The following is a 27,017-nucleotide window of genomic DNA, read 5'->3' as shown; positions in this document are numbered from 1 at the left end:
TCAAAAGTGAAATTGAAAATGTGCTGGTTATTTAAGTTTTTATTAAAACAACATGTTCTCTTATTCGTAGACTTAAAATCTCAAAATTTTTCCATCAACAACTTTATTCTAGGATATATAGTACTTTGTATATATTTACTAATGTTCGGACATTCGTTTGGTATTTAAAGTTTCCAATCTATGTCAAGCCTGTTCAACAATGTTTTTTTCAAAATTTCTCCCAAAGAACGTGGCCTAATAGATTTTCAAAAAAAAAATACTCAACAGCATTAAAAAAGTAAGGTGTCAAATTAAAGATTGTAGAATTTTTGTTCATAATGGCAATTTTCTTCTTTTTTTGTTGCGTTTTAGTACCTCAAAACCAACTTAGTTTTCAAAATAAAACTAAGAGTTCTACAAAAAAAACCTATTGCATATCTAAATTCTATGTATCATTTTACATCTACTACTTACTAAAAGCACTGACTAGCTATTCTTTTTAAAAATCACAAAAGTTAGGACACGTTCTTTTTTTACATACATACATGATGTAATTGTTGGGCGTTCCCCTATTTACTCCTTTTTATTTTCATATAGGGTAATTTTAGATTCTTTTGTTAGAAAAAACTAATTATTTTTATTATTATCATTCTACAAAATTATGACAATATAAAACATCCCTATTTAGGAAGTGTAGCTTCTCTAAAAGCGAAAAATTAATTATAAAAATTTTACAAAATCCAGGGTGGCCACAGACTTTTTTTCAAAATAGCATAAAATAGTATGCAAAAAAAAAGTAAATAGTATGCAATAGTATGTAAAATTTTAAAAAATAGTATGCAATAGTATGTAAATTTTTTAAAAATAGTATGAAATAGTATGCATTTTAAACAAAATAGTATGAAATAGCAAGCATTTAAAACACTATAGGGCCTTAAAATGTTGGTTAGCTATCAGGAAACCATTACTTTCTTGTCTTATTAGATTGAAAAACATAGTAACAAACACCAACATTCTATTCTGAAAAAAAATAAAAAAAAATGAGCTAAGAATTAGTAAAAAAATAAGTTGTTTATTGACTATTAAAAATTTTGGACTAGTAAAATAATTTTGTTGTGCACAGTGTCATAATTCATATCGTGATTTTAAAAAGAAATATTATATAAAAAAATTGAAAGTTCAAATATAATAATAAATAATAATAAATAAAGGTAAAGTTTCTGACAGGGGCGTCAAGCTTTTTATTTTGGGGGGGTTAAAAATTTTTGAAGGGGGGGGTAAAATGGCGCGCGAAGCGCGCCGCAAATTTTTTTTACCCCCCCCAAAATTTTTACCCCGGGGGTAAAATTTGCTTGGGGGGGGGGTAATTACCCCCTCTGAAATCTGTTGGCAGGGGTAAATTTAGTTTACCCCTCCCAAAATTTACCCCCGGGGTAAAATTTTTGGGGGGGGTAATTTAAATTTTGTTAAATATATAGTATTAAAAATGCGCGCGAAGTGCGCAAAAAATTTTTTTATTAGAGATTTTTTATTTTGGGGGGGTAAATATCCCCTCCTAAATGGTTTAATAAATAATAATAATAAAAGTTCAAATAATAAATATTTTACAACAAAATGAGAGGATCTTTCTAATGACATAGAGAAACACATTATATTTATATTAGTTTGTTAGGAGTTAATCATAAACCTCAGTAACCTGTAGGATCATTTAATAATAAAAGTACTCCTCAATGATATTGAAATTTAAAAGGAGAAATCTTTACATTGAATGTAGAAATACCAATAACTTTCAATAAAGGTACAACAATCTGAACTGAAAGACTACTTTCTTCTGGAAACATTTCTAAAAAAAAATTGAAAACAAAGTAGCGAGTTTGCCGCATTTTCACAGTAGCATAGATAGGCATTTAGGTTAGGTAAGTGTTAATGATTGCCCCGCAGGGTTAGAGCCCCCCGCAGGGACTAGAAATAGGAGAAAAGATACTGTGAAAATGCGATGAAACCTGCTACTTGGCTTTCTTTTCATGATCAAAAAAATCAGTTTGTTTTAGTTACCTAAAAATTGAAGATTTATCTGAAATCCAAAGAAATAGTGGAAATAGTATGCAATTTTGGACAATAGTGGAAATAGCATATTTTTTTGGAATAGTTTGCATAGTATGCAAAAATAGTGGAAATAGTATGTTTGTGGCCAGCCTGAAAATCGTCCAGATTTTACAATTTCTTCAATATCAGACCAAATGTTTGAATCAATGCAATACTTTCAAGTGATTAATTGGGCTATATTCTAGTGATTTAGTGTGTTGAGTTGTTTCTCAGGAATCTAAAGGGATAAGACAACGGCCGATAAATTGATGTACATTGTACATCCCCAATGATGCTCACAAAATTACACCTTCTGTAGATTGCAATTAGTGGTTGAAACGTTTGGACACACATAATAATAATTAAACCAATAAAAATCAATTTAAGTTTCCAAAGTTGTTAGCCAACGAATATGAAAATGTCATTGTTAAACTTTGGGACTAGTGTAATAAACAGCCTAGTCTCTGTCTGGTTGTCAGTTTTAAATTTTGAATTATCCTAGATTTAGACAAGTAAGGTGATTCCAGGTAAAGAGCCAGTATTGTCACTGCGCTACTCTTGGAAGTAACTATCCTTATAGACAGCGTTGCGAAGCCGTTTGATTTTGGTGCGGCTCCGGTTCCGGCTCCGCGGAGCCGCCTCTAAAAGTAAAGGCTCCGGCACCACCCTAAAATCAAGGAAAACTCAACATATTTTTTTGCCAAGTCTATTTTTGACTTTTAAAGGTTTTAAAAGTTCAATTTTTAATAAAAATGGACTTGAAAAACTTAATAAAAAACTTAACGACACAACAGAGTTACCAAATTATAATTAGTAAAAGATCCCTTTTTTAGCTAACCCGGAGCCGGAGCCGTTTTTGAACGAAAATAACGGCTCCGGCTCCAGCAAAATATGGCGGCTCCACGGCTCCAGGCTCCGGCTCCATTACGCTGCTTATAGACAATAAAACTGTTATATTTTAAACAAAATATTTCTATTAGCATAAAAGAAAAATAATATTATGATGATTATTTATTATAAAAATGCATAAAAATGAAAGCATCTATAAAAAGTAAATTAATATTTTTAAAAAAATATGTAATATTAAGTAAAATGCATAAAATGCATAAAATGTGACCTAAATAATTTTATACCACTTAATTATATCAATATGGCACTAAAGTTAAAGTTAAAGTTAACCACAAAAAAAACATTTGAAAAATGTTTCAAAAGAAACTTTGCCTTCAAATCATTATCTTTTTAAAAAATATTTTATTTATTTTTAAACAAATCACTTTGATCAAAACCGCACATCATCTTTTCTCTGTGTCTCTTCAGTTCACCAGAAGTCCTAAATCCCGTATTACATCCGACACATGGAAATGGATTCTCTTTTGTATGCAACAAAAAGTGTGTGTTCAGATTCTCTTTTTGTGTAAAACCCGCGCCACACGTTGAACATTTATACGGCCGTTCGCCCGTATGACTTCGTTTGTGCTTCTCCAGGAGGGTTTTCCCGATAAATGCTTTCGGGCATACGTCACACTTGTATTTCTTGCCTAAAAATTGGGGTTGGGCCGGATAAATATTTGGCCAGATACCGGATGATTTCTAAAACCAGATATCCGGTCGGGTAACCGGATATTGGGATATTAGAGTTTTATTCATAAAATTATGTTTTATTATATGAAAAAAAACTTAAAAATTAAGCCCGTCATTCTGTAATATTAATTATTTATTACTTTTTGTTATATAGTACCTACTAAAAACTTAAGAAATAATTTTTGTGAATGTTTGTTAACAGGGATTTTTGTTGTATAATATAAAAGATTACATTGCCGGATATCCGGCCGGGTGGTTTTAATATCCGGTATCCAGCCGGATAATGAAAATGGCCAGAAATTCGGCCCAACCCTACCTAGAATATGGATGGCTCGCCGGTGGTCATTCAGCTTGCGCTTCGTATCAAACAGCCCCTCGCACATGTCACACTGCAATATCATTTCACCCGCGTGCATTCGTTTGTGGAGGGTTAAATTTTTGGCGCGAATAAATTTCATGGCGCAAATCTCGCAGGCAAAGTGTTTGCACACGTGCGAGTTCATGTCCTTTTCAAAGTAGAAAGATCGGTGGCAAGTTTCACAGCGCAGCTTTCCTCCTTCGTGGATTTTGTTGTGCTTGCGCAGGCTAAACCTAAAATTATGAAGTGTGTGTGATGAGGGGTTTATTGTTTAACATGAACACTGAGGTGAAGCATGGTTCCCCTTAATGTGGAACAATAGTTATTGAAGGCATCGTATTACAGACAATTTTCCACAGATATTAAAATAAATATCATAAAATTAATACCTGTTCGCTTAGTATGGGCCTTAGGGCGGATTCATATCGAAATTAGACCAAGAGGGAATGTGCAACAGATAAAACTAACTTTAAAAATTTCTGACCGAAAAAGAATTTTAAAAAATTTATATTTAGAATGCGACCACTTAAAAGTGTATTTCATTAATAAAAAATTCGTTTAGGGGGGTAATCACCCCTTCACCCCCCCCCCCCCTTTGGACGTCCTTGTCAGGAACTTTTGTCCGTTTTAAAATATCTCGTTCCTAGCCTTAGAAATGACTAAAAAACCATCATTTTTAAAGGTTTATTGAGAATTGTCCAATTTGTAGAGGTTTTTTAAGTTTTTCTCAGGCTAGGAAGAAGATTTTTTTAAATGGTCAAAAGTTCCTGATTTACTCATCAATGCCTTTCCTGGGAGCACCATGAAGCCATAGTTCTGATTCAATAAATTTTTGACATCCATTGACAAATAGCTATACAATTGAATGTCTGGTCGTCAGCGGTTTTAAGACTTAGGAACTTAGGATAAATTTTAAATCGTCCAGAGGTGTATTATATTCTTAAAAATCAATTGCAGATCCCCGCTTGGGTCCAAAATGTCAGAAAAAATGTCCAAAATCGACCCACCCTAAGCCTCCTGTCACTCAGGGCTAACAGAACTGGTTATAACCTTGAAATTTTTCATTTTAATTTACGCGAAAAGCTGGCAAAAAGATAACTATACCTAGACACAAAGGACTGTCCACAGTTTTCACAGGTAAAATTTTTCTGCTGAGGATTATCTGTTCTGTGAGTTCTCATGTGGGATCTGGTGTCAACAAATATGCATCAGAAAAATAAAAAGATTTTCTAAAATATTTTTTTAAAACAAGAACGACAACTTTTATTATAGCCAGATATTAGACCATTGTATCTGTATGAGAATAAATTAATCCTCCTCTAACCCCCAGATACAATAAACAAAATCATTTCTTTATCAAATTATTGGAGGAAGTTGAAGAATGTTACTTTGTACCATCCAATCCTGATCAAACCTCATTCTCCAAGATTTTTAAGCCAACTAATAACAAATCAGTTTAAAAATTGAGGGAGAAGATTTATACAGTAAATGGTCCCCTCAAACAAATTATAAAAAAAGAGACAAGAGAATGTTGATAAATACACTAGAATCCCCTCAGAAATAAAAGTTAGGTATAAAAAGTTTCAATTAATTTACAAAATTGCGTGAAAATAAAGATATTTTAAATGGCCTACAATTAAAATATGCATAATTTAAAACTATACATAATTGTCTGCCTGTAAGAAATTTTATCATCAAACTGGACTCCACACTTTGAGCAAGTTGTGTTCTCCTGGTCATCATGCCATTTCTTGTGCTTAGATAAGGCTCGGATATTTGATAATTCTTTCCCACATGTGTCACACATATGCACACTCTCCTAGAATTAATCCAATATCAGGGGTATAGGTATTTTCTGCATAGGATCCCCTGCAGTGATACATTTTTTCCATTTTTTTCCTTCATGAAGAAATAAAAAACAAGAAAAATATGGGGGAGGAGTTAAAAAATGAAGAAAATAAAGAGTACTGACAACATTTATCCATTTTTTTGGGAAAAATTAGGGGGGGGGGGGTGGAAATGAAATATTTTGCAACCGAGGAAAAAAATGAATCTTGTGCAGAATATGCAATACACCCCTGTCTAATATAAAGGGGTAGTTTCACGAAATGCATTGGAACTTAATTTAGTGAACCGCATATTTTTTGCTAGTTAATGGGTTTTACTATATTTATATGGCATATATTTAAAAGAATTTCAATTTTCTACCACGTAGTTTTGAAAATATAAAGACTTGAAAATCTAAACTGACCAAGCTAAATTTGCTTGATTCACTTCACTAAGAGAGAGAGGTGGATCAAGCCTCTCCATTTTTCAGAAGCCGTAAGCCCCGAACCTGATAAAAAGTGCTATTTTACCTTGTGATTAAAATGTATGGGCCAGGCAAAAATGAGAGGTTCAGATTAGATTAGCTGAGTGATACACATTTTTGTTCTGTTGGCAAATTTGTGATGCGTTGAGCCAGGAGGCTATACAGCCTGGTGCCACAAAGACATTATTTAATTTTAAAAGTTATGTGAAAGCGTCTGGGAAGCTTTAATAGCCCGGGAGCCCTCTGGATAGCTCAGATATCCTTATTTTGAAAAACTTAATACCTAAACTGATAACCTTTAAAACTTGATAACAAATATTTGATAACCAACATTTTTAAATTGAATTTTCTTTTTATACTTTGTATTGATACCTAAATAGCTTTGAGATTATTTTGTATATGTTTGTGCATCCATAAAAAAAAAGATAAAAAAAAAGAAAAGGAAAAGAAAAGAAAAAGAAAAAACCTAAAAAAAAAACCCAAAAAAAAACAACAAAAAAAACAACAAAAAAACAAACAAAAAAAAAACAAAAAAAAAAACAAAAGAAAAACAAAAAAAACAAAAAAAAACAAAAAAAACTAAAAAAAACCATAAAAAAAACAAAAAAAAAATAAAAACAAAAAAAGGATGCTTTAGTGTTTCTTATATTGTGATTTGAAATTAAATGTGATTTTGTTGTACTCAATTTTTCAAGGACACCTTTGCAGGGCCACCCTTATAAGGTTTTTAGTAAACCTTCGTCTTAGGGGAAAAAAAGAGTACTTTAACTTGTATTAGGATGGCAGCGGAAAAAGTAAAAGATCCCTGCCTAGTGTGCAATGAAACTGTTGCCAGAAAGACGGGAGGAATCCAATGTAATTTTTGCGAACTCTGGGCACATCCAAAATGTGTTAAAGTTAGTGTGCAACACCTAAAGGCATTAGCTGAACAGCCTGGCATGACATGGACCTGTGAACGTTGTCGCACTTTATCAATGAAACTTCAAAAACAGATACAAGCACTAAACCGCAATCAACAACTACTGGACGAGAGGATAACTAAAAATACAAATGCTATTGCTGATAACAAAAACAGTATTACAAGCTTAAATAAAAAAGTTGAGAATATTGACAAGGACGTGATTGTTAATAACAGCGTAGCAAAGTTCAGTGAGGAGTTAAAGGAGAGGAAAAAGAAAGAATATAATGTAATCCTACACCAGTTTGAAGAACCACCAAATACCCTTGACACTGGTTTTGAAAAAAAGGAATGGGACATTGTACAAGCAATTCAACTTTTTAAATCAATTCAATGTCCATGTACCAGTAATGATATCAAGTTTGTCTTCAGACTAAAAAGCAACAATAGTGAAGATATGAGCACTAGACCACTTTTAGTTGGTTTTCGAAGCACAGATAGAAGAAACAAAGTTCTCTCAAATGCTTACAAACTAGCTGAAATGGAATCCAACGTCAGTATCATACCTGATCTCACACCTTTACAAAGAGATGAAGAAAAAAAACTTAGAGAAAAGGCCATGGAATTGAATGAAAACATGGAAATGGAGGAAAGTTTAAACTGGGAATGGAGGCTGGTGGGCATGAAAGGCGAAAAAACGCTAATAAAATCACGGAAACAGAAGCCAGAAAATGTTGCTCCACCCCTAGGGCCAAGGGGCAGAGGAAGAGGTCGGGGAAGAGGACGTGGACGAGGCAGGGGGAGGGGAGGACAGATAGCCAGTCAGAGAGAAATTCCCCGCCAAGATACAGAACAAACCACCACCACACAAGGATTCATGAACAGCTCAGTGATACTTCCAATGAACGGAGAGGAGGAGACCAGCGAGGAGGAGGAGGTGGACGAGGAGGACTTCCCCCCTGTCTCCCAAATCCAAACCCTCAACCTGGACGAGGATCAAACCACACCAAACCTTCGGAAAAGGGACAGGACAGAGTCTCAAAGCCCCCAGGACCATGTAAAAAAGAAGAATTAGAAACATTAAAATATATTTATCTTAACGCAAGAAGTCTAATATCTAAACTATGTGATCTTGAACTTTTATTAAGTGAACGTGACCCTGATCTTGTTTTTATATGTGAAACATGGCTCAATGAAACAATCAATAATTCTACCCTTAAAATTACTGGCTACAATTTAGAACAGGAACTTCGTATTGACAGAAAGGACACAGTAAATGGTATTGGAGGAGGTATTCTTGTTTACTCCAAACCTGGCATTGTAATAGAACCTGTTCCAGTTAACAAAAATTTTATTCAATTTTGTCAATTTAAAGTTTTATCTAAGGAGAGTTCAAGTGATAAAAATCATACCTTTACAGTTATATATAGATCTCCAAATTCCAAAGAAACCAATAATGAGCTGCTTTTAGAATTGATAAATGATGTGTCTGATAACTCAACTCTGATTGGAGATTTCAACCTACCTGGCATCAACTGGACGAATGGAACCTGCGACAGAAAATCCTCACCTTTTTTTGAAACCTTTGCCAACAAAGGACTGGAACAAATGATCGATTTCCCAACACATGTTAAAGGTAACACTTTAGATCTTCTTCTTACTAATGACCCTGAAAACATTATCTCGGTGGAAAGTCTGGGCAATCTAGGCAACAGTGATCATTGTATAATTGAGGTAGAAATGTTATACAAAGCAAAAGTATCTGAAAATGAAACCTTGTTTCCAGACTGGCAGAACTGTGATACTGAAGGTCTCCAGAAGCATTTTGATAATGTTAATTGGAACAATTGTCTTTCTGGAAAAGATGTAGAATCCCAATGGCTGTGTTTTAAACAAATAATCAACGAAGGAGTTGACAAGTATGTGCCCAAGAAAAAAAGAAGCAGACAAAATAACTGTGTTTGGATGGACAAAAAGGTTAAGAATCTTATAAATTACAAAAAAAGACTTTTTAAACTTGTCAAAACTAATAGATCTGAAGATAATGTAAACAGACTAAGATTAGCCGAAAAAAAGTGCAAAAATGCAGTTAGAAAAGCAAAAAAAAATTATGAAAAAAAACTCTCTGCTAATGGTTCAAATGTCAAAAAATTTCATGCCTATATAAGAAGCAAAACTAAAATCAAATTTCCAGTCGGTCCCATTAAGAAAAATGGAGAAACAATCACTGATAACAAAAAAATGGCCAACCTCCTTAATCAATATTTTGGAACAGTTTTTACAAAAGAAACAAATGAACCAGCCCCAAACTGTCATATCTCTAGCAATATCAAACTTGAAACTGTTGTTATAACACAAAGCAAAATTATTGAAAAGATAAAAAAGCTGAAAGTTAATTCTTCCCCTGGTCCTGATGGTATCTCTGTCAAACTACTTCAAAGCCATGTTAATAGCTTATCTTTAGGATTGGCGATAATCTATGATAATTCTATAAGAACAGGCAAAGTTCCTAGCGACTGGAAGCTAGCAAATGTCACCCCAATCCACAAAAAAGGCTCTAAAGGAAATGTTGAGAATTACAGACCAATATCACTGACATCCATCCCATGCAAAATTCTCGAGGCTATTATTAAAGATAATATTGTGGATCATCTTTTAACGAACCTTCTTTTGAAATCAACACAACATGGTTTTATCAGGAACAAGTCAACTGTAACAAACCTTTTAGAATTTTTTGAATATGTTTCAAAAACTGTAGATGAAGGAAACAGTGTTGATGCTATCTACCTTGATTTTTCAAAGGCATTCGATAAAGTACCCATAAACAAACTCCTCATCAAACTGAAAGCTCATGGAATAGAAGGTTGTTTATTAAAATGGATTGGGGACTGGTTAACAGACAGAAAACAAAGAACAGTGATTAATGGACAATTTTCAGATTGGATAGCAGTTTTATCTGGAGTCCCTCAAGGGTCAGTTCTAGGACCAGTTGCCTTTATTATATTCATCAATGACATTGATTTTTGTATTAACAGACAACTAGTTAACAAATTCGCTGATGATACCAAAGTTTGTACCAAAATACTAGACCTAAAAGACGCCGAAGACCTCCAACTCTGCCTAGACAACCTCCTTTGCTGGTCCAAAAAATGGGGTATGTCATTTAATGTTGAAAAGTGCTCTGTAATCCATTTTGGGAATAATAATCCAAAATTTAGTTACAAAATGTCTGACACATCTCTCAAGGAAACATGTTTAGAACGAGACCTAGGTGTTTACATTTCTCCAGACTTGAAGCCCAGCGAACAGTGTAAATTAGCTGCCAACAGAGGTATACATGCACTGTATCAGGTACAGAAATCATTTTTATACAGAGACCATAAAACATTTGTTAACATTTATAAACAATATGTTCGTTGCCACTTAGAGTATGCCTCACCTGCCTGGAATCCATCTAATTTAGCTGATATTGACAAACTTGAAAATGTGCAAAAAAAGGCTGTCAACCTCGTCCAGGGATTAGAAGGATTGACCTATGAAGAAAAGCTTAAAAAGCTTAACCTAGAAACATTGAGAGTCAGACGAATAAAGGCAGATCTCACCCTTGCATTTAAGATCATTAGAGGATTTTCCGACGTTGATAAAAATACATGGTTTCATCTAGTTGATCAAAATAACAGAGTTACCCGTTTATCTTCCTGTCAATACAATCTTAAAACACAAAAATCAAGAACAGAACTGAGAAAAAACTTTTTCTCTAACAGAATAATCAACTTTTGGAACTCTCTACCAACAGAAGTGAAAATGTGTGAAAATGTTAAACAATTTAAAGAAAAACTAAAAACACTTACAATTGATGCTTGAATCCAGTGAAAATGACGCTTTGAAAAGTTAAAAATTTTGTTAATAGACACTTGATTCCTGAGACAATATGATATTCCTTTAATGGACCTCTTGGTCCGCATGGAATTATAACAATCAAATCAAATCAATCAAATCAAATCTTTTTGTGATATATGCAATATAAAAAGACGATTTTCAAGTCTTGATATTTTAAAAACTACGTGATAGAAAATTTAAATTCTTTCGAACATATGCCATATAAATGTAGTTTAACAAATTAATCAGGAAAAAATATGCGGTTCACTAAATTAAGTTTAAAGGCCTTTCGTGAAACTACCCCTTTAAAAGCTATAAAATAGTTTTATTATTATTTCTTGTCAGAAATTAGCAACCATAACTCTCCCAGGATACTGAACTTTACCTGACCTTACGTAAAACACTAGATAGAGCACGAAAATGTGTTTTATTAAAACTTTGGGGGAAGCCCTAAGAATTCTTATCTCAAATAAATTAATTTGATTTTTAATGATTCTTATTTAGTTAGAATTGACAACAATTTGCTAAAATATGCTAAAAATCCAAATTAAATCAAAGCTTATAAACATAACCATTAAATATCCTTAACGATTTTAAATAAAATTTGCACATAGACAAAAATTTGCAATAGATGACAATTTGATGATGTTGATCCCAGAGAGAGAGGGGATAATGGGATGTTTATTACAATAATCCCAAAAGTTCTATAATAACGTTTTCTTATTCGTTAGCTTAACAACTTTGGGAATTAAGAGAATTTTGATTGCTTGTTTAATTAAATTCAGTGATCAAATAATTGGGGATGTTCATCAATTTATAGGCCAATGTCTTATCCCTTTAGATCTCAGAGATGACCCCCCCCCAAAAAAAAAAATATCATACCTTATTTTCTGGATCCCCGTTGACTCCATTGGATTCAAATTTAACATCCTCCACATCATCCTAGGTGCAGATTGGAGTTTTATACAATACAACAATATGCCTATAGAAATACCAAAAATTGGAATTTTTAAAAAGTATCAGGATGTCTGCCTGCACCAGAGGATCTTGCTAACCGCATAACCGATATGGTTTTTTTAAATGTGTGGCATTGGGAAGGTTTATTATTATTTTAAGGAAGAGTATTTTTTGGTAATCAGCTGATCTTAACAGAGATTGAAAAGAAAACATTTTACATGCCCCTAGAGGCCTCTACTGGTGTAGTCGCTAGTAGTTTAATAATTGAAATTAAATTTTTGAATTATGTCTGGTAGTTAATAGACTATCAATTCCTTATTCTGTGATTCAATTTCATCCCAAAAGGATTTTCATAAAGCATAAAACCTGTGCCATACATTCCATATTTTTTTCTTCTACAACTAGAAATACGTAATGATATACATGTTGTTTTAATGTACAAACATTCCTTAAGAGCTGGATTAAGTAAGGCACTGTCAGGATTTCCACCTCCATTTTCTAGAGCAAGCTTCGCTCCTTGCACCATTTCCTAAATACACAAACATAAATGAAATGAAAATTTCAGGGATCTAAAGGGATAAAACAATGGCCGATAAATTGATGTACATCCCCAATGGTGATTATCAACATTCCCTATTCTTTAGATTACAATTAAAGGTTGAAATGTTTGGACAATCAACTTCATGGATCAACCAATCAAAATTCACTAAAGTCCCCAAAGTTGTCAAGTCAAAGAATAAGAAAACGTTATTTTTATAACTTTTGGGACTAGTGTAATAAACTATTAAACAGCCTATTGTCCCTCCTCTCTCTCATTAAATACCTAACTTATTAATACCTCTGGAGACGGTTGATAACAACTTAGGTCCAGACTTATAGTAGGTCCTATAGCATTACTATTGCAGACAATTAACCATTTGATTGCACTACCTTTGTCTTAACTTTGGAAATGTAATGAGCAGAGTTGCGCCTGCTTTAGCCCAAGGCATTCCCTCTTCTACTTCTATAACGTCTCTAGTTATGGATCGATTTGGGCCGAGATTCGAACCAATCACCTCCATAACAACGACCAAAAATGCTTTGTATTGTTAAAGAAATAGAGATAGTTTTCTAGTTGCTTTTTTTCAAATTAAGAGTTTTATTTGTTTTTTAACTTCATTTTTTGTCTTTCTCATTAGTTAATTTTCCCGAACAAATGAATAAACAGGGATAGGTAGGTATACATTCTGCATGGAATCCCCTGCTAAAAAAATATAAAAATATGTGGGGGAAAAAAAATAGCAGTGAAAAAATTTTTTTCATTTTTTCTCCTCCTTGGGAAAAAAACTTGTAATATATGGGGGAGGGGTAAAAATAGTACTGAAAACATTTTTTTCATTTTTGGGGAAAAAACCTGAGGGGTGAGGTGGAAATATTTTGCAGTCGTGGGAAAATCTTGCGCAGAATATACACCCCTGTAAACAAAAATTATCTACTCTTTGTTTTACCTTAGTTTTATCACTATCCCTATGATATCTGACCATATGTTCTTCATGCCTGTCTTTGCTAGTCTGTGTCCTCCAACAGACTAGGCACAGGTGGGCGCTTACATTTCCCTCTCCTTTCTCTTCATGTTCCTATAACAAATGTAATCTAGATAACTACCTGGATCCAGTGTTTGGGACCTTTTTTTGTCTGCTAAAATATTACTTTCTGCTCTTTTGTAGCGACTTAGCTGTGTTAATGTTTGCGACGCTATTGGCTGATATTCTAAGACCCAATTGGAAGTCGACACAGTGTCTACGGGGTGGGGACATACAGTTATTTTAATCATGCCCTTTTATTTCTTTACTTTAATGTTTATATAGGTAGCATAGAAATTGTTATTGTCTCATGTAAAGGGATGAGATACTACCTACCATAAGAAGTAGGGAATGTATTGATATGAGTATTGGATTAATAATCAGATATCATAGTCAGACCTTATTATGAAACTGATTATTATCCAACCTTGTACTGGGTAATTGTATGACAGGTGTCCTACTATTAAAGGCTACCTATTAGTAGGGCGTTAGAGGAATTCAAGTCATTACAAGTTTAGGAGGAAGGTAGATAGCTGGAATTCATTTGTCTATTATATAAACAGACAAGCGACTACGCCCCTAACATCTAGAAATTCTTTATTCAAAGGGGTGAGGAGCCAAAAAATTGTCTGAAATCATCTTGAGGCATAAATCTTTTTAAAAATGGCCTAAAACCTTCCTGTAAGGTTCTGTTACAGGGATAGATGTATAAAAAGTCGAGAGATAGAAAGCAAGAGTAAACACTTCGAGAGATGAATGGATAGAAAGTCGTCTTACCTGCATATGTTGGTAAAACTTTATTTTATTTGAAAATACAGAGGAACAAACTTCACAACTTTGGTCAATTCTATAAATAGATGGCTCAATTTTATTAATCAAAATCTAAGTATGAGGAAAAATAAATTCTACTAAACGGCAAAAATTATTAGGTACAATACAATGCTGTATGGAAATATTTAGTTTCTAAACTTTATGCTTTTAATTAAAACCAAAAAAGTTGCGCCTTCCTGTGATTTGTACTCATGTGTTGGTTCAATTTCTTCTTTTGGTCAAATGATTTGTTGCATATCTCACAAATATATTCTTCTCCACTGGGTTTTAACTCTCCTTTCTCCTGTTTATCCAACATTCAATCAATAAAATGCATAATTTGGATAACCTTACTTCAAGGATGAAATACAAGGATCTTAAGGGATAAGACAATGGCCTATAAATTGATGTACAACCCGAAGGATGCTACACAATATACACTTTCTTTAGATTACAATTATTAACTTCATGAACCAACCTATGAAATTCAATAAAAGTCCCCAAAGTTATATAAAACTTTGGGGACTAGTGTAATAAATGTACCCTCCCACCCTGATGATTACGCAGCCAAACAACCTACAAAATGATTGAACGACCTTTAATTTAGTAATAAATTTATCCTATTTTTACCAAAGAATTTCCTCCTACTCTAAATACAAATATCTCGAATCTGGCATAGTAGAACTAGAAACCATGATTTTTAAATGAAATAAAAAAATCAAAAAAGTGTTGCATACCTAATGGTTTAAAAAGAAGTAACTAAGTTTAAACATAGAATGGAGAGCTTAAAGGAAACCCGCAAGAAATACACCGCTCTAACTGCTGAAAGACTGTCACAAGTAGACCCAATAATCGACATAATTTATCAGTAAAATTTCTATCATGAGCGCCATTTGAAACGCCTATAATTTTTTTTTATTGAAGCTGAAGGCTTTAGATATGGGGTATTGGGTCTACGTGTGACAGTCTTTCAACAGTTAAAGCGGTGTATTTCTTGCAGGGTTCCTTTAACTAATCTACAACCCCTTCTTTCCATCGTTCATGGATTTTAATTGAATTTTTCCTTATGCTCTCTCATATGTTGCCAATATTTGATCTTGTTCATAAAACTCATGAAACAGACCTCACATTGCTGCTCCACCTAAAATTATTGGTATTATTATCAGGGATCTTCAGGGATAAGACAATGGAGGATTAGGATGATGGAAAAAAATATTCTCTATATACAGATTTAATATTGTCAAATGTCCAACTGATGCTGTTTTAGGTGTGGAGAAAATTACCTGCTACCTCCAACTTTTGAAACAACTCCAGAAGATGGATCCAGAATTAGTAAAGTACATGTTTTTATCGTTTGAAATTCATAATTAGCTAGAAAAGACAATAATGGCTACTAATTTCAGACTTTAAAGACATTACCTGGATTCCGTGAACTTGCCGGCATATATCCTCCCGCTGTGGATAGCAAAGAGGAGCTGCTTAGCCAGGCCACGGAAGTTGTAAGTATTTATTTCATATTATGTAAATATTTAAAAAGAAAAAGTAATTTTAGCATTAAAGCAGGACCAAAATGGTCATAACTCAATTTCAATATTTGTTTAAAATCATTGTTAAAAAAGTTTACTTTATAAAAAACAGAAAATTGAAAAGATTATATTGTATTTAGAAAATGAAGTTTTCCTGTTACCTGTAACATTTGAGCCCTTAGAGGACATTTAAAGGAATTCTGAGGTTTGTTTGATTATTATACATTTTTTGTTAATTTATGTATTATCAAAATTGCCGTTAATATGCAATATAAAAAAGATTCAAGATATTTCAAAAAATAGAAAGACAATTAAAAGTTATAGTTAATAAAGAATATTTAAATCTTTTAGTTGTACCTGATTGTATCTGGAATCATCTTGTTCTATCTGTATACCTGCAAAAGCCCGAAAACAATAGTGGTTTTTGAGTAAGGTACAATGATTATTTAATATTGAATGAAAATTTATCATTTTAAAGATTTTTGAAAAAGAAAGAAAATAATGTTGTTTTTTTTACTTACCAAGTTTATTTCCTTTTAAGATTTAAAAGTTCAACTTGCAAAGTGTGATGATGAAAAAGCTCCTATTTAAGAAATCTGCAATCCCTGACTAGGTAAAAGTCATTATATTTGTATTTAATTTATAAAATTTGCTAGTAAACTCCGGGTTATATTTTGTAGCACCATAATTTATTGTGTTTTTTGTAGCACCATATTTTCATATATTTAAAACATTTATAATTTGCAATTAAAAGAATATTTTTTTTTATGGAATGATCTTTAAACTTGCTACCAAATGCATAAACTTTCAAGAAAATTAATCTTGTTATTTTTCTTTGCAGTTTATTGATCAAGTCCTGGCAAGCCAATCAGCTAAGCCAACGTATATCAACTACCTGAGTGTATTCTTTTTCTACCAATTGTTCAATGCCTATTGCAGAAGACTATGGTAAAGCTTCCTGGTAAAGATGAGAAGAGGATATCTACATCAGATTGAGACTGTATCTAATGACTGAAAGTGGATTGTATCTGAGGTATAAAATTAATCCTTCCCTGGAAATCAGATGTCCTATACCTCGTCCCTGGAATAAAGGAAGCAACAAAACTGGACATTTGACAATCAATAAACTATGGTTCCAAGCTCGGTCAATTATAGCTTGAAGAGTCTAACAGCCACGTTTTAACCTGGAGGACTGAAGGTGGACCTGCCTGGGAGCCCCACCTGGCAGCAGCTGCGAAGCTAAAGCCGAACTAGCCGTCCCTCGCGGGGTTGCTAGCACATCACACTAATTTGCACTATTATATATTATATATATTGTTTTATAGTTGAACTTTTTCTTGCTCAATAAAAACGGCCGTAAAAGCGCCAACCCACTAGTCTCATGCGGTAGCCCGATATATGGCTACCGCCCGTCGGGCAAAATGCAGACGTTAAACCTTGTGGGCCCTAACTTGAGATTGAGACATTGGCAGTTTTAAGGATCTTAAGCGGCATAACTCTAATTTTCCATAAGTCCGCATGATTAAGTAGACAATTCCATGAACCTGAGAAGCTCTGGACTCACAGACCCTGGGCTGGATAACTTGCCCCCATTGCGCCGAGACAGAGCCCATCCTGTAAACCACACTACACCAAGGCCGCCAGTTTCAACGCGCGCTAATTTTGAGTCTGACTTGCCGGCGTCCCCCTTTACATCACGGAGAAGTTTAGCCCGTTCTCCCACTGGCCCCCTACCTGCCGCCAACGTTCCTATTGGTCCCTTGTCTGCCGCCAATTCCACGTTACGTCCCCTTTCTGCCGCTAGAGCTCCTATTGGTCACCTATCTGCCGCCAATTCCACGTCGCGCCCCCTTTCTGCCGCCAGAGCTCCTATTGGTTCTCTGTCTGCCGCCAGTTCACCGTCGGGCCCCCTTTCTGCCGCCAGCACCCCCACGCGTTCTGACGTTAGTGAAAGCAGTGGGGACACCCTACAATGGGATAATAGTGTTGAAGAAACAATACTTAGCTCAGATAATAGACAATTTGAAATTAGCCACACCGTCCGTGTAAAAACCCCCAATATGGTTTATGAAGGGGAAGTAAAACAGGCACTTGCGTCCCTCTGTAAAGCCCAAATCCTTTTTGAAAACCATCAAGAGAAAGGAAATGATTCTTTCAAGTATAAAACCACCGTCCTAGACCGTGCTGTAGAAGATTTAAATTTATCAGCAAGTCTGCTTAGTGACGTCCGAGCTCATTTTGAAACCAACCCGCCCGAGGATAGAAACCTTGTTGAGAAGGCCGGTTCCGCAACAACGCTGCTAAGTGATATACGGACGTTGGTCACTAAACTTTGCGACCACCTTTATGAAAGAAGTATAACTGAACGTGAGGCCGCAGCCGCGCCGCCGCCAGCTATTGCACCAGCAGCCGCCGCCCCTGGAAATCTTCCAACAGGGATTAGGGTTTATCCTGTCAATCCAAACAAAATGAATGATGCTACACGGCAAGTAAAATTAATGAGACTTGAGGCCACCAAAACCACAGACGTCCCGCGTGCTGGAAATGTGGAGGAGCTACTCTATGCCATTACAAACAGGATCCCTGAATCGGACGCACACTTGATGGAGATGCTGTACGATTTTGAAGAGTTACAGAAAGAGACTTTGGAGTTATTTAAGAGGCTTGACACACAAATTGTTGATGCCATGGAGCTTGATGAAGTTGAAACGGCTACAATGCTTCAAGAAACTAAAAATAGTCTTGATAAACAATACTTGCAAACACACGACTATGTAAAAGAAGCAGAGCTAAGTTTTGGGCTAAAAACAAAGTGTGTCACCAGTAAACATAAGGCCCAGTCCCTGACCGTCCCGGAATTCAGTGGAGAAAAGGGGTTAGATTATTTCACCTTCAAGCAACAATTTATAATCTACGTTGGTTCTATCCCTGACCTTACCAACTCTGACCGTTTGGAATTTTTGAAGAAAAAATGTTTAAAGGGACTCCCTGCCGCCATTTGTCTGCAAGAAACAACTATTGAAAAATGTTGGGACAAGTTATCAGAAAGGTATGGAAACATTCCCATGATCTTTAACAAATACAAGGATGAGTTTTTCCATTTCGGCAGATGTCCTTACAAAGATTATGAGAGGACAAAACAAGCAGATTGGTTATATAAGGTTCAAGCCAAGCTGCTAGAGGTTGAGAAATTTGCCGAGAATAATGACGTCACAAGCTACTTATATACAAAAAGTGACATTCACACATTGGTCCAACAGCTGTTAAACCGCGAGCGCCAGATAGAGTTGGGACGGCGATACCAAAAATTTAAATCTGGAATGGGTCTCATGGATGAACACAAATGTTTTGATGAATGTATCACTTTTCTTACTGAACAAGTTAGTGACATTAGTTGGCAATTGTCCATGCCCGCAATTTCTCTGCCTGGTGAAGATAAAACTAAGAAGGTGGAAAAGCAATGGAAGGAAAATAAAAAGGAGAAGGAAACTGTCCTCTCTGTGGGCGCCGGAAACAAACCAACTGACAAAAGACACGGGAGAAAAGTTATGGAAAAGAAGATAAGCAAAAAACCCCACAACTCCAACAGACGGGCGACGGCTATCCACCAATTGATGTTGTGTGTGGGGAATGTGACGGCATCCATACCCACCTGTATTTTTGCAAAAATTTCTTGGACAGGCCTATAAAGGAGAGGGCAAAGTTGGCCACCTCCAAAAAAGTTTGCCATAGATGCCTTCGAATGGACAGTAATGTTGATTTAAATGATCTGCAGTTATGGTGGGACAGGCATGCCAACGACTGTCGAACAGACGACTTTTGCAATTTGGATAATTGTGGTAAAGTCCACCATAGAAGGCAAAGGCATATTTTGTGTTGTAGTTATCATCGTAATACCAACAAAAAGAGGCTTGATAACTTCAAGGCCTCTATTGATAGCAGCAGGCTTCCCGGCGATAACCTTCTGTTTGTTGACACATACACAACATTACCTGACATTGGAAGTCAGGTGACGGCAACAGACCTACCTGCAAATGTTATCCCAGATGTTGAAAACCCTGGTATATTTATGTGTCAAGAGTTAGAGATAACAAAAGGAGGTCCAACTATACTACTTTTTTATGACAGTGGTTGCGGATCTGCCTGTTTGAGCACGAGAGCTGTTAATCTGATGGACACTAGGGAGATTAGGCCTGGACCTACAACTTTAAATGTCGCTGGAGGAAAGTCAATATACTTAGAATATGGTGACCGGCAATTTGAGCTACCAATGGCCGGGACTGACAAAAGAGCCACCATCAGTGGTATACAAATGGATCATGTCACCACCCAGTTCCCAGTCTGGGAGTTAACTGAGGCCTATAATGACATTGTTAAAGCTTATGGACACACTGTCAAATTGCCAACTGTACCTAAATCTGTTGGTGGTTCTGAAGTAGACTTGTTACTTGGGTCAAAATATAATTATTTGTTCCCTACTGTGGTTGCTACTCTGCCCAGTGGTTTATGTCTGTATGAAAGCAAGTTTGCCGGGATGGGTGGTCACCGTGGAATCCTTGGCGGTCCCCATGAAGCCTGGAGACTAGCTGCCCATGCTGCCAATTTTATGGGGTCAGCAGCATTTTTAACCTGTGAATTAAGAGCCTATCAGAGCCATAAACGTGCATTGTGGTCATCTCTGGACTGGAGTGTTGATATGCCAACAAAAGATATGGATGTTGTTGAAGATACGGCTGGACTGACAGAAACGCAACATTCAATAAATCATGCTAAAATGATGGAAAGACGATACTTTGAGCTGGAAGGTGTTGGAACAGAAGCCCCCTATAGATGTATTAACTGCAGAGGCTGCCCTACCTGTAAGAAGGGCAACCAACTGGAGCATCAGAGCCTAAAAGAGGAGAGGGAGGATGAGATAATCAGTCAATCTGTCAAATTTGCACCTGAGGAAAAAAAGGTCGTTGGTACACTTCCATTCATTTGTGACCCTGATGTTGAGCTAGGAGAAAATCATCATGTTGCTTTGGCTATCCTAAAAAGTCAAATGAAACAATTACAGGGAAATCCTGAAAAAAGGCAAGAGGTTCTAAAGTCACACAATAAGTTGGTTGAAAATGGTTATTCCTGTAGAGTGTCAGAACTACCGCCAGAAATACAACTTGAAATGGAAAAGAATAAAGGCTGTTATTATCTGCCCTGGCGAACTGTTCACAAGGAAGGCAGTTTAAGCACACCCGTAAGAACAGTCTTTGATGCATCCAGCAACTCTACCACCGGCAAAAGTCTTAATAACTGTCTGGCTAAGGGCAGTAACAGATTGGAAAAAATCCTTAATCTCTTGGTGAACTTCAGGAGTGGTGTGTATGCTTTCTGCTGCGATATTAAAATGGCATACAATCAGATAAAACTTGACCCAAAGAGTTACAGATGGCATAAATATCTTTGGATTGATGAACTTGACCCGAGTAAACCAGTGGAGGAAAGATGTATGCTAACCATTATTTATGGTGTAATTAGTTCCGGCAACCAAACAACTGAAGGTATTACACAAGTTGCCAATTATTGTAAACTAAATCATCCTGAATATACACTAGGAGCTGAGGTGCTGATAGAAAAGTGTTATGTGGATGATGCCAATGATGCTATGGATACCATTGAGGATAGAGTAGAAGTTATTAATGGTATCAATTTTACCTTGGACCTTGCCAATATGGAAGTTAAAAGTTTTGTCTTGTCTGGACAAAAACCTGATGAAAAAGTCTCTTCAGATGGTGTAAATGTTTCAATCCTTGGCTATACCTGGGCACCAGAGGAAGATGTCCTGTCTCTTGAAGAAAAGCCTTTGTATTTTGGCAAGTGTAAGCGTGGAAAAAGACCTGACCCTGTTAGTGGAGACCTTAAGGAAGCACTTCGTAGATACTTCACTAAAAGGACTATTCTGTCCCTCATTGCTCGCAGCTTTGATCCTTTGGGTTTAGTTTCCCCTGTTACTGGAAACTTTAAGCTTGACTACAGAGAAATAATCGACTTACAAGTAGGATGGGATGATGGTTTACCTGATAAGTACCTGGACAAGTGGGTTAAGAACTTGGAATTGATGCAACAGCTGCCGAAGATAAAGTTTCCCTGTTCGGCTGCTGGTAAAGATAGTGTTGATTTGATTATTAGTGTTGATGCAAGTAAGGATATAGCTATTGCTTGTGGCCATGCAAGACACATATCAACGGATGGCGAGGTTACTGTTAAACTAATTGCTGGCAAATCCAAGATTATCACAGGTTCAACCATCCCACGTGCTGAGTTAAAGGCTGCCGTCATGGGGGCTGTATTATCCAAGGTCATTATAAATAACTACAGAGGCAAGATTAATAACACATATTTTGTTAGCGACAGCTCTGTTGTACTTTCCTGGCTAAATCAAGATAGCCGCCCAATGTCCATTGGTGTAAGAAATGCTGTTGTTGAAATCCTGAGGTTCAGTTCCAGGGACCAGTGGTATCATGTTGAAACTGCGTTAAATGTGGCTGATACTGGAACCCGTCCAGGAGTAACAATTGAAGACATTGGTCCAGAATCTGCCTGGCAAAGAGGAAAGGAATGGATGTACCTGAGTCCTGATGACTGGCCAATTAAAAAGGTTCAGAGTATCCAACTGACTAAGGAAGATAAAGAACAGGTTGGAAAAGAAATTAAGTCTATTTCTGTTAATGTTAGCCTGCAGGATGAGTTGACCGCTAGATATGAATATGGCAAGTATGTTATTGACCCTAATCGTTATGGTTGGTGGAGGACAATACAAGGATGCTGTTATTTAAAAAGATTTGGTTTGTGGCTCTTAAGCAAGTCAAAGGATATAAGTGGAAAACTACCAAATAATGTCAATATGAAGGATCGTTTGAGTTCTGTGGAAATTAAAGCTGCTGAAGACTACTTTTTCCGTATCGGAACTGCTGAAGTAAAGAAGTTCACTAAGTCAAAGGACATTTCTGGCACTGTTGAAAGGGACGGAATTATTTACTACACTGGCAGAATTCTTGATGGACAGAATATTTTGGATCCTGAAAATGTTTTCCCAGACCTGCGGCCACATTTGTTAGACCTGTATTGGACAGGTACAGCCCAATTTCATATGCAATTATGAAACATGTCCATGAAAATCTTGTCAACCATAGAGGGACTCAACACACCCTCCTTGAGTCCAGATATATTGCCTTCATTATTGGAGGTAGAAATCTGGCAAAGGAAATCAGACTAGGATGCCAGCTGTGTGTAAAAAGAAAGGCCGGACTGTTGGAGGTAAAAATGGGTCCTGTTCATGAAAATAGGATAACTGTAGCACCACCCTTTTTTAACACCCAAGTGGATCTCTGCTGACCATTTATTGCCAGATGTGAGCATAACCACCGTTCATCTGTTAAAGTTTGGGCGGCCATTTTCCGTGACCCTGGATCTGGTGCCCTAGCCACTCACATTATGCAAGATTATTCAACAGAGGCTTTCTTACAGTGTTTTTCAAGATTCTGCCACAACCACTGTGTTCCAGACATGATCTACATTGATCCAGGTAGCCAGTTAAAGTCAGCGTGTAACAGGATGGAGTTAAATGTGACCAGGTTGACCAGAACATTGAATGGTAAGCATACCATTGGAATCAAGTATCAGGTTGGACCAACAGGTGGTTCAAATTATCAAGGTGTTGTTGAGAGATCTATTGCTGAAGTTAAAAAGCTGTTTTTCTTGACATTTGGTGGAGTTAAACTGAGTATTTTGGCCTATGAAACTGCTCTGTCATTTGTATGTAACGAGTTAAATAATCTGCCTATTTGTATTGGGTCTAAAACCAGCGAGCTTGATCACATTGATTTGATCACCCCCAGCAGATTAATGTTTGGCAGAGCAAGTAATAGAAGCTTAAATTCCCCTGTGTGTGTAGATAAACCGACAAAACTATTGGCTCAATTAGACCAAGTCTATGAGTCATGGTGGAAGGTTTGGACTACTGAGAAGATTGCTGACTACATCCCAAAAGCCGCTAGATTTGACAAGACGACGCAGCAACCTAAAGTTGGAGATGTCATTGTTTTCTGCAAGTCAGAGGGGGAGAAGTTTGTCGGAAATCAAAATTTTAAGCTTGGGATAATTTCTGAGGTGTTTACCAGCAAGGATGGAGTCATTCGTTCAGTTATGGTTGAGTACAAGAATGCCAATGAGGCAGGCACCCGCCAGACCCGCCGTCCTGTCCGCAACATTGCAATCATTGTCACTGAGGACGAGCTGACACTTCCAGAGATCTTAAACCAAGCAGCCAAGAGAGCAGATTTAATGTACTTGTACAAAGGTGATAAATAAACGTTAATAAACATGTGAATTTTATGTTATTTTTATGTGTAAAAACACTTTTATTTGCCGAAGTTTTATTCTATAAAAAACATTCATTCAGTTTTATCCTAATTTTATAAAACCAGTTTTATCTTAATATTATTCTTGAAGTACAAAAAGTAATTTCAAAAAAATATCAAATAAATAAAAATATTTATGTTTGTAAATGCATAGCAAGAGGGTGTGTCATCACTAGACTATCCCTCAAGTTCTGCCAATAGTTAAACCCGGAGTGAGGTTGCAGGTAATTTTTCTTCCGCCCGGCAGTGTCAAATGTCCAACTGATGCTGTTTTAGGTGTGGAGAAAATTACCTGCTACCTCCAACTTTTGAAACAACTCCAGAAGATGGATCCAAAATTAGTAAAGTACATGTTTTTATCGTTTGAAATTCATAATTAGCTAGAAAAGACAATAATGGCTACTATTTTCAGACTTTAAAGACATTACCTGGATTCCGTGAACTTGCCGGCATATATCCTCCCGCTGTGGATAGCAAAGAGGAGCTGCTTAGCCAGGCCACGGAAGTTGTAAGTATTTATTTCATATTATGTAAATATTTAAAAAGAAAAAGTAATTTTAGCATTAAAGCAGGACCAAAATGGTCATAACTCAATTTCAATATTTGTTTAAAATCATTGTTAAAAAAGTTTACTTTATAAAAAACAGAAAATTGAAAAGATTATATTGTATTTAGAAAATGAAGTTTTCCTGTTACCTGTAACATTTGAGCCCTTAGAGGACATTTAAAGGAATTCTGAGGTTTGTTTGATTATTATACATTTTTTGTTAATTTATGTATTATCAAAATTGCCGTTAATATGCAATATAAAAAAGATTCAAGATATTTCAAAAAATAGAAAGACAATTAAAAGTTATAGTTAATAAAGAATATTTAAATCTTTTAGTTGTACCTGATTGTATCTGGAATCATCTTGTTCTATCTGTATACCTGCAAAAGCCCGAAAACAATAGTGGTTTTTGAGTAAGGTACAATGATTATTTAATATTGAATGAAAATTTATCATTTTAAAGATTTTTGAAAAAGAAAGAAAATAATGTTGTTTTTTTACTTACCAAGTTTATTTCCTTTTAAGATTTAAAAGTTCAACTTGCAAAGTGTGATGATGAAAAAGCTCCTATTTAAGAAATCTGCAATCCCTGACTAGGTAAAAGTCATTATATTTGTATTTAATTTATAAAATTTGCTAGTAAACTCCGGGTTATATTTTGTAGCACCATAATTTATTGTGTTTTTTGTAGCACCATATTTTCATATATTTAAAACATTTATAATTTGCAATTAAAAGAATATTTTTTTTATGGAATGATCTTTAAACTTGCTACCAAATGCATAAACTTTCAAGAAAATTAATCTTGTTATTTTTCTTTGCAGTTTATTGATCAAGTCCTGGCAAGCCAATCAGCTAAGCCAACGTATATCAACTACCTGAGTGTATTCTTTTTCTACCAATTGTTCAATGCCTATTGCAGAAGACTATGGTAAAGCTTCCTGGTAAAGATGAGAAGAGGATATCTACATCAGATTGAGACTGTATCTAATGACTGAAAGTGGATTGTATCTGAGGTATAAAATTAATCCTTCCCTGGAAATCAGATGTCCTATACCTCGTCCCTGGAATAAAGGAAGCAACAAAACTGGACATTTGACAAATATATTGGTTGAAAAGTTATGACACTACAATGCAAATTCATTAAAAGTACCCAAAGTGTAAAAGGGAAAAAATAGAATTACTATTTTTGAAAATATGATGAGGGTAGAATCAAGTCATATCTGTTTTAAAATCTGTTTTCTATATTCTAACATAAGATATAGTCCAGGTTCCTTGAAATACAGAAGGAAACGATTTGAATAATATATAGAAAATTGTAAATGAAAAAAAAACGCAATTAAATGCAACCATGTAGATAAGCTTGATATGCCTTTATATGCAACTAGCAGCTACGCATTTAAAGCTCTTTGGGCACTTGAGGGGGAGAGGGGCTGTTTTAATTTAAGGATAAAATCAAATATTTAAAGATTTGATTTTTACAACTTTGCTAATTGTGAACATCATATTTTTGTTGCCTTTTTTAAAAATATGTCCAGAAATCCTTACCTTATGAAATTTACTTCGATGTGCAATTAAATGCTTTTTGGTTGGAAAACTTTCATTGCAGTGTTCACACACAGATATTTCAAACTTTTTGGGTTTATGCGTTCTTTTGTGGTAGTGCAGTTTCACAGAGGTTGAGTAAGTTTTATAGCATACATCACATTCAAATGGCTTGTTAATGTCAGACTTGGAATCGCGAGAATTTTCCTCATTTTCATCCACTTCATAGTCGGGGTCTGTTTTATAATAGATTCCATTATCATCTATTGATCTATCCTATTACAGTGGGATGCTTTTAAGGTGACCAAACGCTAGATCCAAGTTTTGACTTTGCCGAGGCACCAGGAGAGATACAGTAGACCAATCTTTGATGTTAAGGTTTCTATGGTGAGCTAGTGTACTTAGACTTAGGGTCTATCTCTTACCCGGCTCCCACCAGAAGAACGAGGGAAATTGTGTACGAAAAAATTCACTTTGAAAGCATCCCACTGTATATAAAGTAGATAGATTCTATTTGTTTGTCCGTTAAGGTATCGCTGACAACCGAATCGATTGAGTTCTCTAATTTTTATAGGAA

General features: G+C 35.5%; 2 protein-coding genes across 3 annotated transcripts in view; one reads left to right on the top strand and one right to left on the bottom strand.

Annotated features, from left to right (window-relative positions):
• Positions 1–3,015: 3,015 nt before the first annotated feature.
• LOC145318660 (uncharacterized) overlaps positions 3,016–27,017 on the bottom strand; it is a 40,803-nt gene continuing 16,801 nt past the window's right edge. The window contains exons 13-23 of the mRNA XM_080160093.1: positions 26,444–26,678; positions 15,486–15,561; positions 14,620–14,726; positions 14,388–14,459; positions 13,536–13,664; positions 12,499–12,577; positions 11,974–12,035; positions 5,680–5,822; positions 5,108–5,191; positions 3,962–4,236; positions 3,016–3,602 (exon numbers count right to left, since the gene is read on the bottom strand). Coding sequence (XP_080016219.1) covers positions 3,316–3,602; positions 3,962–4,236; positions 5,108–5,191; positions 5,680–5,822; positions 11,974–12,035; positions 12,499–12,577; positions 13,536–13,664; positions 14,388–14,459; positions 14,620–14,726; positions 15,486–15,561; positions 26,444–26,678 — 1,549 coding nt within the window. The 3' untranslated portion in view covers positions 3,016–3,315. The remainder of the gene's footprint in view (positions 3,603–3,961; positions 4,237–5,107; positions 5,192–5,679; positions 5,823–11,973; positions 12,036–12,498; positions 12,578–13,535; positions 13,665–14,387; positions 14,460–14,619; positions 14,727–15,485; positions 15,562–26,443; positions 26,679–27,017) is intronic.
• Positions 6,250–27,017, top strand: part of ais (DExD-box helicase 52) — a 138,965-nt gene continuing 118,197 nt past the window's right edge. The window contains exon 1 of one of the 2 annotated variants that reach the window (XM_080160099.1): positions 6,250–6,289. The gene's annotated coding sequence lies outside the window, so the exon portion shown is untranslated. The remainder of the gene's footprint in view (positions 6,290–27,017) is intronic. The other variant, XM_080160100.1, reaches the window with a different exon arrangement.

This window comes from Acartia tonsa, chromosome 5, assembly GCF_053477335.1.
Source record: "Acartia tonsa isolate MP-2025a chromosome 5, ASM5347733v1, whole genome shotgun sequence".
Taxonomy (NCBI): Eukaryota; Metazoa; Arthropoda; class Copepoda; order Calanoida; family Acartiidae; genus Acartia; species Acartia tonsa.
Note: the sequence above shows the minus strand (reverse complement) of the source record. Positions and strands in the feature narration are given on the sequence as shown.